Source organism: Protopterus annectens, chromosome 9.part0, assembly GCF_019279795.1.
Source record: "Protopterus annectens isolate FY-2018-M chromosome 9.part0, PAN1.0, whole genome shotgun sequence".
Taxonomy (NCBI): Eukaryota; Metazoa; Chordata; order Ceratodontiformes; family Protopteridae; genus Protopterus; species Protopterus annectens.
The window spans coordinates 495,386,987-495,401,426 of record NC_056743.1 but is presented as its reverse complement, the minus strand read 5'-3'; the positions used below and the strand labels follow the sequence as shown (position 1 = coordinate 495,401,426).

General features: G+C 40.9%; 1 protein-coding gene across 1 annotated transcript in view; it reads right to left on the bottom strand.

Moving 5' to 3' along the window:
- Positions 1–13,916, bottom strand: part of GOT1L1 (glutamic-oxaloacetic transaminase 1 like 1) — a 334,074-nt gene extending 320,158 nt beyond the window's left edge. The window contains exon 1 of the mRNA XM_044083046.1: positions 13,665–13,916. Within this exon, the coding sequence (XP_043938981.1) occupies positions 13,665–13,782 (118 nt within the window). The 5' untranslated portion in view covers positions 13,783–13,916. The remainder of the gene's footprint in view (positions 1–13,664) is intronic.
- Positions 13,917–14,440: the final 524 nt, after the last annotated feature.

The window sequence follows — 14,440 nt, the reverse complement described above, 5'->3', positions numbered from 1 at the left end:
TGGCTTTGTCCTTGTTCTAATCCAGACTAACACCCCCACCCTTACCTCCCCCCCACCTAGACTCTTAACCCAACTATACTACCGCCACTACTAACCACAGTCAGAAATAGCTAGTTGTCTTTACATACTTCAACATCTTGTCTGACAACTTTGTTACTAATATTATAAACGACAAGAAACTATCTTAACTTGCAACATTTACTGTATATACTGTTGATAATCAGTATCTTGTTATTGTATTAAAGCCAACAACCTGCAATGTTGTTTACTATTGCTGCAACTTTATTTATCATGCACATGATGTGGAGCTTTTCTCCCCGGGCATCCGCTGAAAAAGGACCTGTATCCAGTCGGAATTTCCCGGTAAATTAATGTAAATAAATAAATAAACCCCTTAGAATGACTGAATGTATAATCTTTTTTATTTTTTATTTCTTAACTAGCTAGTAATTTAAGCAAAGCTGAATGCTGCTTATCTGATGAAAACCTAGTTTAGGTCATAAAACATTTTTCCATTATATTATTTTTATCTCTTATTTTTAGCCTCTGTATCAATCTGAACATGACTGTGTCACATGAACTCCTCATCTTCCCCTAGGTCAGTGTTACCAACTTTTCCCCAAAACTGTGTTTAACTGCTGAGAGGTTACTCAGAGATAGACCACAAATTAAAGCTGGTCATGCAGGAACATAGGATGCTTCTAGAGAACATAATCACTAGTGACCACTGTGCTTTCTGTTACAATCTGCAGAAGGTCTGCATCCAAACCTTAACATGGTTATATAACAAAAGGAAAAAAATCCAGGATATAAACACATTACCATATATGGACCACCTTAAAGCCTTATCTCTATATCTGTCTTCTACAGGTTATTGAAAGACGATCTATGCCTGGCATGCAAGGCATTCTTATATCGACCTCTGATGGACCTTTTGCACATCTGCAAGATGAACAGTATCAGAACCACTTGATCCAAGGATTTAAATGTTGCTTGTGGCATAAATAAGACCGATATGTGTCTCAGATGATTCTCATGCTCTGGAACAGGCTCCCCATCTATTTATAGCAGAGTTCATCCCTAACCCTATTTAAGTGTAACCTTGACCAATGGCTGGGAAATCAGAAATTCAGCTAGGTCTGTTCCCCATATCTTTGATAGACAAATGCAGGTAGTAATGTCCAAACTAACGTACCCTCCAACACACATACATAGACACACACAACCTCTATACTAACATTACCCCTCCTAATAAATGCCTATAATACACAGGGACGGAGCTGGGCTGGACTGCATGGCTAGGCTTCTAAAGGCCCTGGTGGTCATTAGCCTAGTATATAACTGTGAACTAAATACACCAAACCTCTCCCTCACTTGCTTGCAAGGAATGGTACAATATTCACAATGCTTGTATGGCACAAATGCATACTTCCATACAGCTCTGCCTACTGTCTTCTGGACACATGTCTACACAGTTGTAACATGTCACTTTCCAGATGTACTAAATGAAAATCGTAAACATTAAGACCAGCAGAACTGTGGTGTAATGTACTTTTCTTTTAGAAAGACTTAAGGTTGCATTATTATTACAATAGCTCAATGCTTTAAAAAATAATTTGGAGAAGGTTTGCATCTGTAAGGCTGTATATAACTGATGTGACGTTGCTGATATAAATAAAAACTAAAACTGAAAAGGAAATTCTGCCTGTTTTAAGTGCTTGATGGCAAACAAATCAAATATTCAAACTATTCTGATTCTCTTATTTGTGAAAATGCTTGACTATACACAAGCAAATGATCTTGGCCACCATTCATCACAAAGTGCCTGACATATTGGTGCCTAGATTTGCATTTTGTTAATGAGTCACACAGAAGTTAGCATGCAAGAAGATGAGCTCCTGTGATATCGTTTTTCAGAAGTAATGGAAGTACAAGCGCTAGGCATTTTTGGTGCCTTCACTCAAATATTAACTGAAATGAGAATTATGTAAGACGCAGACAGTTATACTTTTGTTTGTTAGCCAAGTTAGACTGAAGAGATAAAACTACATATTTTAGGGACAACCCAAGACTGATGCTAATGGTTAGATGACTTTCTGAAGCAGACAGTGAGCAGGTGGAGACTAAGGCAGTCAAACCCAGTACCACACAATGAAGATAACTGCCATCTTGTAGCTTTACCTCTTCATACTATATTGCTCTTTCTTACTGCATGGCAATGGGTCACACATCATATACACATATTCAGATACCCCTGCACACGTGCACACACACGCACACACTTCCAGGCATTCTCATACACAACCACATCCACATCCATTCATCTAGACTTGCAGAAATACTCACCTATAGATATGTACACACACAGACTCCTAATTACCTACCTAACCCCCTTTAGTGTGACCACCCAGAGAGACTGACAGTCATGTACACATTCATGCAGCTTCATTCATGTTCCTGCAGACTGCACACATACAGGTCCAGACACACACACACACACACACACACACACACACACACACACACACACACACACACATATACTGAGACACATTCACAGCTTTGCTAGACTTGCCTGCACTGTGAATCCTCTCATAAGAGTGAGTGGGTGACTACCATCTTTTGATGGCATTCACCTTTTCCTTCTTTACCCATCCAAGTGATTCTCTGAATTAACCCAGGAGTTGTAGACAATTTCAGGAGAGACCTCACGTTTAATTATTATTAGCCTCTACTCCCCTGGACTGCTACATTAGAATGTGCCTTCTGTCATGGGACTGTTCTCCATAGAGGCTCCTATGAGTGAGAAACTCACAGTAGTGTCATTTGTGAATTGGAAAGGCTTTGCTTGAAGTGGAAACCTTCTAAGATAAAGCTTCTGCATTACATTAAGTCTTTTTGAAGCCCTGTTTTGCCAAAATACAACAACTAGATATAGCAGAGTAGGTTAGAGATTTTAAAAAGAATAAATCAGGTTCATGCTGCTAAAGTAATTTTGCATAATTCAGACCAATGATTTATTCACTGCATAGCTCATATCTTTAAAATGTGTATGCATAACACATAATATAATTAAGATGTACTAGTACTCTAACATATTATGGAACTTGTAATACATTAAATGCCAAAAGCTTAAGCCAGCAAGTTGTATGCGGTAATTATTACCAAACCAAGGGGGATGCTGCAGGAGGCAGCCGAATAAGGCTTGGCTAACTGTGATGTTGTGTGTCTGATTGAAATGAGGTGGGACCATATCTGGCTTGGCCTTGCCATGATTAAAATACTAATACTAATAATAATAATGTTTTCATTAATATATTCTTGATAAACACAAACAGTCACAGTATATATTCCATCTTGTTTGATCCAAATACACATTAGTCATGGAAAGCTAATATTACAACAACAACACAGCAGTGCCAAACATCTCATCGACAAACAGCCACAATGCCAATCGCCCACCTTAAACATCTGCTTTAACTCTGCCTGGATTAAGATAACAATAATAATAATGGCTGCATTAGTTTACTTTTGTTGCACAGAAAACTGTAGTCACAGGCTGTATGCCATTGCCAGCTTGACTTACCCTAAACACATTAATCTTTCAAAGCCAGAATTACAATAGTAAACAGGGGCCAGTTGTCTCGCTCAAGCACAGCCTCATCCCCATTGCCCACCCACAGTATCTGGGTTGACATTGCCAGGTAAAAAAAAAAAAACAAAATAAAAAAAGACATAGGTGACAATGTATTTTTTCACATAAACACTTGCCGAAGGTCAGAGCTTGTAGTCCATCTTACTCCACCCAAATGTACATTAGTCTTACAAAGCCAAAATTACAGCAGTTAATAGCAGGGCCAGCCATTTCATTTATAAACAGCCCCCCCCCCATACCCATTACCTACCTAATGTAGGTGGTTTGGCCTTGCCTGGATTAATAATAATGTTTTCATTGATGTATTTTGGTATACACAAGCAGTCCTTTTGCATTCTATTTTGTTTCACCCAAATACACATTAGTCCTTGAAAGTCAGAATTCTATTATCAAAACAACAGTGCCAAACTTTTCATCCACAAACAGCCACGCTATCAGTTGCCACCTAAAATATCTGCTTTGAACCTGCCAGGATTAAAATGAAAATAGTAATGGTTCATTCATTTAGTTATGTTGACATAAACAATAGTCATAGGCTGGGATGCCAGCTCCCCTTCCCCAAATACACATTAATCATGAAAGTCAGAATTACAGCAGTAAACAGCAGGGCCAGTCATTTCATTCACAACCCCACCCCCCAATTACCTACCTACAGTATCTGCTTTGATCCTGCCAGGATTAAAATAGAAATAGTAATGGTTCATTCATTTAGTTATGTTGACATAAACAATAGTCATAGGCTGGGATGCCAGCTCCCCTTCCCCAAATACACATTAATCATGAAAGTCAGAATTACAGCAGTAAACAGCAGGGCCAGTCATTTCATTCACAACCCCACCCCCCCAATTACCTACCTACAGTATCTGCTTTGATCCTGCCAGGATTAAAATAGAAATAGTAATGGTTCATTCATTTACTTTTGTTGCACATAAACAATAGTCATAGGCTGGGATGCCAGCTCCCCTTCCCCAAATACACATTAATCATGAAAGTCAGAATTACAGCAGTAAACAGCGGGGCCAGTCATTTCATTCACAACGCCCTCCCCATTACCTACCTACAGTATCTGCTTTGACCCTGCCAGGATTAAAATAGAAATAATAATAATGGTTGGGGTGCATTAATTTAGTTATGTTGACATAAATAGTACTCACAACTCCTATGCCAGCTAGCCTTTCTCAAATACACCATCATCATCATCATCTTCTTTCAGCTGTTCCCATTAGGGGTCGCCACAGCGAATCATCTGTTTCCATTTCTTCCTGTCCTCTGCATCATGCTCTTTCACACCAACCGCCTGCATGTCCTCTCTCACCACATCCATAAACCTCATCTTAGGCCTTCCTCTTTTCCTCTTACCTGGCAGCTCCATCCTTAGCATCCTTTTCCCAATATACCCAGCATCCCTCCTCAGCACATGTCCAAACCAACGCAATCTCACCTCTCTTGCTTTGTCTCCAAACTGTCCAACCTGAGCTGACCCTCTAATATACTGATTCCTAATCCTGTCCATCCTAGTCACACCCAGTGCAAATCTTAACATCTTTAACTCTGCTACATCCAGCTCTGACTCTTGCCTTTTCAACAATGCTACCGTCTCCAACACATATAACATAGCTGGTCTCACTACCCTCTTGTAGACCTTCCCTTTCACTCTTATTGGTACCCGTCTGTCACAAATCACTCTTGACACTTTTCTCCACCCATTCCACCCTGCCTGTACTCTCTTCTTCACCTCTCTTCCACGCTCACCATTACTCTGAACTGTTGATCCTAAGTACTTAAACTCATCCACCTTTACCAACTCTAATCCCTGCATCCTCACCATTCCTCTACCCTCCCTCTCATTTACACAAATATATTCTGTTTTAGCCCTGCTGACCTTCATTCCTCTCCTCTCTAAAGCATATCTCCACCTCTCCAGGGTCTCCTCAACCTGGTCCCTACTCTCACTACATATCACAATGTCATCTGCAAACATCATAGTCCACGGGGCCTCCTGTCTAATCTCATCTGTCAACCTGTCCATCACCACTGCAAATAAGAAAGGGCTCAGAGCTGATCCTTGATGTAATCCCACCTCCACCTTAAACATACATGTCACTCCCACCGCAGTCCTCACCAATGTCACACTACCCTTGTACATATCCTGTACCACTCATACATACTTCTCTGCCACTCCTGACTTCCTCATACAATACCACAACTCCTCTCTAGGCACCCTGTCATATGCTTTCTCTAAGTCCAAAAAGACACAATGCAACTCCTTCTGACCTTCTCTGTATTTCTCCAACAACACTCTCAAAGCAAATATTGCATCTGTAGTGCTCTTTCCTGGCATGAAACCATACTGCTGATCACTAATCATCACCTCCCTTCTTAACCTAGCTTCCACTACTCTTTCCCATAACGTCAAGCTGTGACTGATCAATTTTATCCATCTGTAATTACTGCAGCTCTGCACATCACCTTTATTCTTAAAGATAGGTACCAAAACACTTTTTCTCCACTCCTCAGGCATCCTCTGACTTTCCAAAATTTCATTAAACAATCTGGTTAAAAATTCCACTGCTATTTCTCCTAAGCACCTCCATGCTTCCACTGGTATGTCATCAGGACCAACAGCCTTTCCATTCTTCATCCTCTTCATAGCTGTTCTTACTTCCTCCTTGCTAATCTGCTTCACTTCCTGATTCACTATCCCCACATCATGCAACCTTCTCTCTCTCTCTCTCATTCTCTTCATTAATCAGCCTTTCAAAGTACTCTTTCCATCTACTCAACACACTCTCCTCACTTGTGAGTACGTTTCCCTCACTGTCCTTTATCACCCTTACCTGCTGCACATCTTTCCCAGCTCTGTCCCTCTGTCTAGCCAATCGGTACAGGTCCTTTTCTCCCTCTTTAGTGTCCAATCTCTCATACAACTCTCTATACGCCTTATCTTTAAATACATATTTTATTTTATTTATTTTACTTTTGTTTACCAGGTTTGTCCAACTCGGCTCAGTCAAAAACCCTTTTTCAGCGGATGGCCAGGGAGAAAAGCACCAACATGAAGAGACATTAAATAATATGCATTAACAATTACGCATACATTCGCTAATTAGATTACATTCATATGAAAGTAGAAACAACTATTACGGTCTTGCAAAGCTGGAATTGCAACAACAGTAAACATCAGGACCGTTTGTTCCATTCACACATAGCCCCAATCTCCATTAGCCATCTAAATTATCTGCTTTCACCTTGCAAGGTTACAAAAATGAAAATAAGATGACGAAGGTTATATTAATGTATTTTCCCACATAAACAATTGCCAGAACTGTTGGATGATCTGATTTCACCGAAATACACGTTAGTCTTACAAAGCCAGAACTACAACAGTAAAGAGCAGGGACAGTCAGGTTAAAAGAAAAGAAAAAAAGATGCCAATAGTTACATTAATGCATTTTTTCTCATAACATTACTCACGAGCTTATAGTTAATCTTACTTTACCCATATACACTTTAGTCATGCAAAGCCAGAGCTTCAACAAAACGGCAGAGCTAATCATAGTATCTACAAGCTGCTACTGCCTTATTATAGTATTTGGTTTGACTCAGCCAGGATAAACAAAAATCATTTTATCCATACACAACCTCCATACCAAATGCCTATCTTCCTAATGTATCTGGATTGACCATGTCAAGATATTAGGTTTAAAAAAATAACATTTCATCCATAAACAACCCACAAAACACACTGCCTACCTAGTATCTAATTGACACTGCCAAGATATTATATTAGAAAAAAAAAACATCCACGAACAGCTCCGAAAACAATACTGCCTACCTAGTATCTAGCTGACCCTTCCAGGATATTATATCAACCACAAACCACCACCAAAAGACATTGCCTGCCTAATATCTGGTTGACCCTGCTAGGATATTAGAGAAAAAAAAAACATCCACACCACAAACCACCCACAGAACATACTCCCTAGCCGGCCCATTGCACATTTCATCCCACAACAAGCTCCCCAGGTCACACTGCCTAGTGTTATTAGAAAAAAAGTCATCTACAAACAACCCTCAAAACATGCTTCCTATTCTACCTACCTGCCTAAAGTATCTTGTTGACCCTGTCAGGGAAAAAAGTACATAAATTTTAAACTAACAGCCAATAATTATTCATTACCAGTCAGTCCTTCACTCTTTTTTTTTTTCTATTCAGCTACTCACCTGGAAAAAAAGCTGCAGATTCTGCAAAAATAAATAGTCCGGTCAACTTTTACAACCCAAGGCTGCTAGTACAAGTAACCAGAACAAAGTTCTGAACTACTGCTGCTAATGCTGTCCTGAGTTTTTCACTCTCAAAAGTGAGTGGCGAAGTGAATTTCTTGGGTTTTCCTTCCTGGTCCTTATGTCAGCAGCCATGTCATATACGGATACAAGCTGCAATCACTTGACAGGCTCCTGGCCATAACAGGCTGGTCCTCCATTAAATTTGTCTGGTTAAAACCACAATGATGTCTGGCTGTCTGTTTTATGTACGCCCAGATTCCTGGATGATTTTAAAAATGGCCCGGAAGGTTTTTTTTTTAACAATGTATATCAAAATATGAGCTGTGCAAGTGTGCTTGAGTACCGTATGCAGATGCACATTACTTAATTAATTAAAAAAAATAAAAAGCTCTGTCAAAATGGGGGGACTGTAGCCCAGCAGTCCAGTATCATAAGCCACCCCTGGTTACCAATATGAGTTCTCAGAACCATCCATAGGTTCATAGGTAGTTACTAGGCAATCTACCCAAAGGCATTTGTAAGCCTAGCCGGAATGTGTTGGCTTTTGCCGCCCCCTTAGATTAGTTCCCTGTGCCTCTGTCCAGCAGAGCCATTGAAGTGATCCCTGGGGTAAACTTTCTGTTTCCCATCCACTCATCAAGGTTCCTCTTGAAGAGGGTTAGCGAGGAGCTCTGCCTAATGTAGACTGGAATCTTGTTCCAGAGCATGGGAAGTCTCTGGGACAGGAATCTATCCCTCCAGCACGTCCTATTTATTGTTGTGGTGAGGTTTAGATCCCTAGAATGTGAGCATGTTCATCAATTCTGGGTTGGACATAGCCTTATATGTCAGGCAGAGATCACCTCTGAGTAGGCGGTATGCAACCGAGTACAGCTGGAGTTTATCCAGTAGAGCTGCATAGGGCATCTGTTTGAAGCCAGTGATCCTCTTGGTGAGGTACTTTTGTGGTCTTTCCAGCTATTGCAGGTGTCTTGTAAGGTACATCCCAAATGGGGCGGTGCACTCTATGATGGGTCTGATGAGTGATGCATAGAGGGGCACAATGACCTCTTTTGATCTGGATGCAAACCCTTTTGTGATTAGGTGGGCTACACAGAGGGATTTTCTAACTACAATATGATTATCAAAGGAGATGTTACTATCTACTTGGGTCCCCAGTTCCCTTATTATGTCTTCCTTATTTAGGGGGCTACCACCTATGTGGTAGTTTGTGGGTACTTTGTTTTTTCCAAAGGGGATGACTATGCACTTTTTGGCATTTAGCTTGAGGCCATGGTTTTGACACCAGGTATCTGTCTCAGTGAGACCCTTTTGGAGGATGTCTGTGTCCACCAGAGAGTCAATTATAGATACTAGTTTGCAGTTGTCTGCAAACCTGGTCAGCCATAGTCCTTCTGTGCTTGCCTGTACCTCTGAGAAGTATATGCCGAACAGGAGTGGTCCTAGGACTGAACCCTGGAGAGCACCACTTGTAACCGGTTTAGAGTCAGACCTGGTTCCCACAACTCTTACCATGTGAGTTCTGTCCGTGAGCCAGTTGGCAACCCATCTCGTAATGTAGGGGTTTATGTTCAGGCTGGTGAACTTGTATATAATACCTGAATGGGGAATGGTGTCGAAGGCCTTTGCAAGGTCTAGGTAGGATGTGTGTACCACCTTTCCCTCGTCTATAGCCTTTGTAACTGTCTCAAAGAAGTCCACCAGGTTTAGGAGGCATGATCTGCCCTTAACAAAGCTGAACTGAGACGGGTCCAGTGTTTGGAGGTTCCCAATGTCTCTGTTTATGAGATCCATGATGATGTGCTCCATAGCCTTGCAGACCAAGCTAGTCAGGCTTATAGGGTGATAGTTTTTTAACAGTGTGTTTAGGTGAGGGGTAAGTTCATCTTTGAGCTCGTGTATGACGCAGCCTGGGACACTGTCTGGTCCCACTGATGCTGTGTTTTTAGCTTTGGAGAGGGCCGTTTTAACCTGTCTGTGATTACAGGGGCATTACATTCCTCTGGTATGGTTTTGGGCCCTTTTGGGAGTGATGGGTGAAATTTGCACTGAACCTGTCTGCCAGGATGTTGGCGATATCAGTCGGTTCAGTGTACTTTGTGCCATTCTGCACTAACACTGAGCAGATCTGAGAATTGCCACTTAGATTCTTGACATAGCTAAAGAATGCCTTGTGGTTATCTTTGGAGTCCTTGGCAATTTTTCTTTCGAAGCTAGCCTTGGATGATTTTATGAGGGAATGTAGTTTCTTGCTGATACTGATCAGGGATGTCTTCCCTTCTTGGGATTTTACTCTTTTCTGTACTAGTTTCCTCCTTCTATTGTATAGCTTGTTTATGGCAGGGATCCACCAGACTGGTTTCCTTCTCTTGGAGGAGTGAGTCTTGGTTTTGCTTGGGATAGCACGATCCATGTATTCTTGTAGGTGCCCGTAGAGTGCATTAGTAAAGGATTTTGCAGCTTGGACAGCATTATCCTTTGGCAAGGGGGCTTTGAAACTTTCCACCTTGTTCTTAAGTAACGTGAAGTTTGCTTTTTAAAAGTTTTTCACAGTGGTATCTTTGACTGGGGGTGGGGGTGGAATGTGGATATCCAGAGTGATTAGTTTATGGTCAGATCTAACCAGTGAGAGGTTGAGCTCTGGTGTGGAACACTGGTCGCCCATGTTGGTGATGACCAGGTCCAATATGTTGTCACCTCTGGTGGGGGTATTGATCAGTTGATCCAGGAAGTTTGAGTTTATATATTCTAGGAAATGTTGGGAAAGGGAGTTAGTACTTGAGTAGTTCTCCCAGTTAATGTTTGAGTAATTGAAATCACCCAATATCAGGGTGTTTGGTAGGAGCTTTATGTTTCCCAGTGTTTCCAGAAATGCGGAATGGGAGTCCTGGGACATGGTGGGTGATCTGTAGCAAGCTACAATTTGAATTACAGTTTTGCCCGTTGTTAATTGCACGTGGATGATCTCTGAAGCATCGTGCTGTGCCACTAACCTGGAGGTGTGGGTATCCTTGATGAATATGGATACGCCCCCGTCTTTTGTATTTCGGTCCAGGTTTTGTGGCCGAAATGTATGGTATGAGTTGTAGCCTGGTGCTGGGGTGCTCTCTGGAGCCTTAAACCAGGTCTCTGTTACTGCACATATATCGATTTTTCTCCATACTGAGGAGTGCCTTGAGTGCATGCATTTTGAGGTTTAGACTTCTGGCACTGAGCAGCATTACCCTCAGTTTTTTGTTACTTGTGCTATTTATGGTGGTGGGTTTGTCTTTTAAGCTTTCCCTAAAAAAGGCACTATGGGGGGGGGGGCAAGAGCGTCGGCCAGTATTCCAAAGCCTAAGGGTGACAGGTGCAAGCCATCTCTAGAGAAGCAGAGTGGCTTGTCGAGCATGTCATCCAAGGCTGACAGACACTGGATCATCTTTGAATGACACCAAAAGCTTAGCCAATTGTTGAAATTGATAATTTTTTTTATACCGTGGTATCATTCTTGGTGTGGGCAGGATGCTACTCAGAGTCAGGGTCATACTGGCCTGGGCTATGTGATCAGAGAGCTTCATGTCTCTCTTCATGTAGTCCAGGGAAGTATGGCTCAGGTCATTCGCACCAACAGGGACAATGACAGAGTCGTATTTGTACTTGTTCTGGAGTGACCTGAGTGATTGTGTTATGTGGCGGATCCTGGCACTTGACAGGCAGCTAACTGTAACCTTCTCCTTGTTCAGCCTAGTGAGTGGGACGTCAGTGTGCCTGACTATAGAGTCACCTATTACTAGTGTGTTGGGTATGTTATTTTGCCTTAAGGGTTGTGATTGCGTGGCACATTGGTTTTGTGAAGTATGTGTTTCATGGTTTGTGTTGGGGAGTGAAGGTTGCTTGGAAGTTTGCTTTGGAGGTCTCTGTTGCTTTTGCAGATTTTTATTTAGAGCCTCTGAGTATGTTTTTGTGTATTTATGTGTATTTTTTTGCCTGTGCTGGTTTCATAGGTCTATGTGAGACTGGTGGTGTGATGCAAGTAATTCCCTTCTCCTCTTGACTGTCTGGTCCAGTCTTGGGTTGAGAGAGCTTAGCCTCAAGTTTGGCTGTATAATTGCATCTCTCACATGTATTAGTAGGAGGAGAGGGTTGTCTGTGTACATGAGGCAGTTGTAACATTGCCTCAAAATGCCCAGATTCACCAGTTGGACCAGAAAGTACACCTGAAACTGCCCTTTGGACATGCCTGGATAGGTACATTGAACTATTTTACTGATTGACTGGTAAGGTCGAATAGAGAGCCTTGTTCTTCTCTACAGTATAGGGGGTCTAGTGTTAAGGTTTATTAGTTTTTGCTATGAGTTTTTGAGCAAGTGCCGGTCTAAGAAGTGAATAGTTTGAGTGCTTAAATTGAAAGTTTGTCTAGTTCCAAGGGAAAAATTGAAGAGTACACATTGTGGATCCGGGAATAGTTATGCCCAAGCTAACTGGCGCTGCCCAGTGCGCAAAGCCATGCAAATGCGGGTTTTATAGCAGGGAAATGAAAGAGATAGAAATTAGCCCAAAATGGCCAATAAACTACTAATTTCTGGGCTGAAACCACTCCTCCAGGGACAGATAGGCTGCTCAAAGCTCCCCTCTCTCACAGGTGAACACAGGAACTTCCTTCTATCCAAGTAAGGTATGGGCAAACACAGAAACTTGTATCACAGCCCTGAATTCAGCACTAACCTGAAAACTGGACTATACTAGCTTAGAAAGGCAGAACAACAACAAGTATAATAAACAATTTTTCTTTACACCCAGATCATACCCAGAAACAGTTATACTTTAATGAAGCTCATCAAGTTATACAACATTCCCTACCTCCACTGCATGTATTAAACACTGGTGTAGTATCCAGATGTCCACAAAATGTAATCAGTTAATAACAAAATGATAATACTCTTGTCCAGTTCTCATACAGAACACTACATAAAAGTATAGCCGATTGTTTATAATAAGGCACATCAGGATGCGTAGTAGCAATCCTCATTTCAAGTGTGACGTGGGCCACTGTTATGCTGCCAGACCTAGTTTTCAGTAGTTGTAAAAAAAAAAAAAAAAAAAAAAAAAAAAACAAACAGCATAATGTCCAATGATCCCTGCACCCCCAAAAGAACTGTAAGGCACTTACAATTGTGCATAGAAGGGGGGCAGCACCTCCCCTACTGGATGTGCGTGGGCATCTTTTACTGACATTATGTTTGTAATACCCGACTTTAGAGTTTAAATTTTTTATACTGTAACCTTAAGCTATTTAATGTTAAAAAAAGTACATAATTAGAATAATTATTTAGAAACATGCTAAATACTTAACTGACAACCCCAGTGGGATGTCAAACAAATAGACTCCACCCACACCTGCCCTGCATGAAGTAAGATGGTGTTTCTTAATACAATCAATCACCATAAAAGCTGTATATGGCTCCTTCATCCAGCAGTACCAATGTACATCTTCAAACAATGTTGTATTTGCTGTTAATGTAGATGACTTTATCATACTAGTGTTGTTACAGCTTTTATTCTAGACCTAACCATTATTTCTAGACCCTGCAAAATGTAAAAACACTAAATACACACACACATACACCCACAACATATTTCATGTTTTAACTCATGCGGTTTTTGAAGGAATATTGTTTACTGCCTTTCTAGGATCCATATATTTCTACATATACCTAGAAATATATGAATTACAACTTACCTTCACTTCCTAAATTTACTTTATTGTGGTCTGTGTCTTGTGCAAAATCAGCTGCAATTCTGAGTTGTTCTCCAGGAAAAGCTGGTGGTGTGTCATTAAAAACTGACAACGCTGCCATAGTCTGACACTAGTTTTCAGCAATTCATTACAATTAAGGCTGTTTTCCTCCCTAACTGAAGCATGCTAAAGAATCAAGTAAATTGAGATAAGTCATTTCATGGAATAAAAACATATATCTGTACACTTTGACATTCTTTCTACAGCAAGCAGTTACGTTTGCTTACATTGTTGCCAGGTAACCAGCTTGGCTCATGAGACACAATGTGTAACAATAGCAACAATAAACAAAACTAATACCCTCAAAGACTCTTTTAAAATGTCATTGTTAATAGTAAAAATACATATTTTCGGACACTTTTTTCGAGTGTCGCGGTGGTTCACTGGTACGTTGTCGGCTCGTATTAACAAGTTCTCTGGTTTTATTCTTGGGCTGGGATGTCTTCTGTACGGTGGCTTTATTTTCTCCTGCGTTGACGTGGCTTTTCTCCGGGTGCCTCGTTTCTTCTCACATCATTCAAAGAACATTGGCTGCAAGCGGCCCTTTTCCAATCGGACTTTCTCACTAAACAAATAATATATTTTTATTTTCTGCATTTCTGACTGTAACGTTCCTAGACAGGGAATGGTTCCACTTTTGCAATACTAATTAATGTGATAAGTAAGTTGGAGCAAATATGGTAAAATGAAATGTAGATTTTAAATCTAAAATATATGTC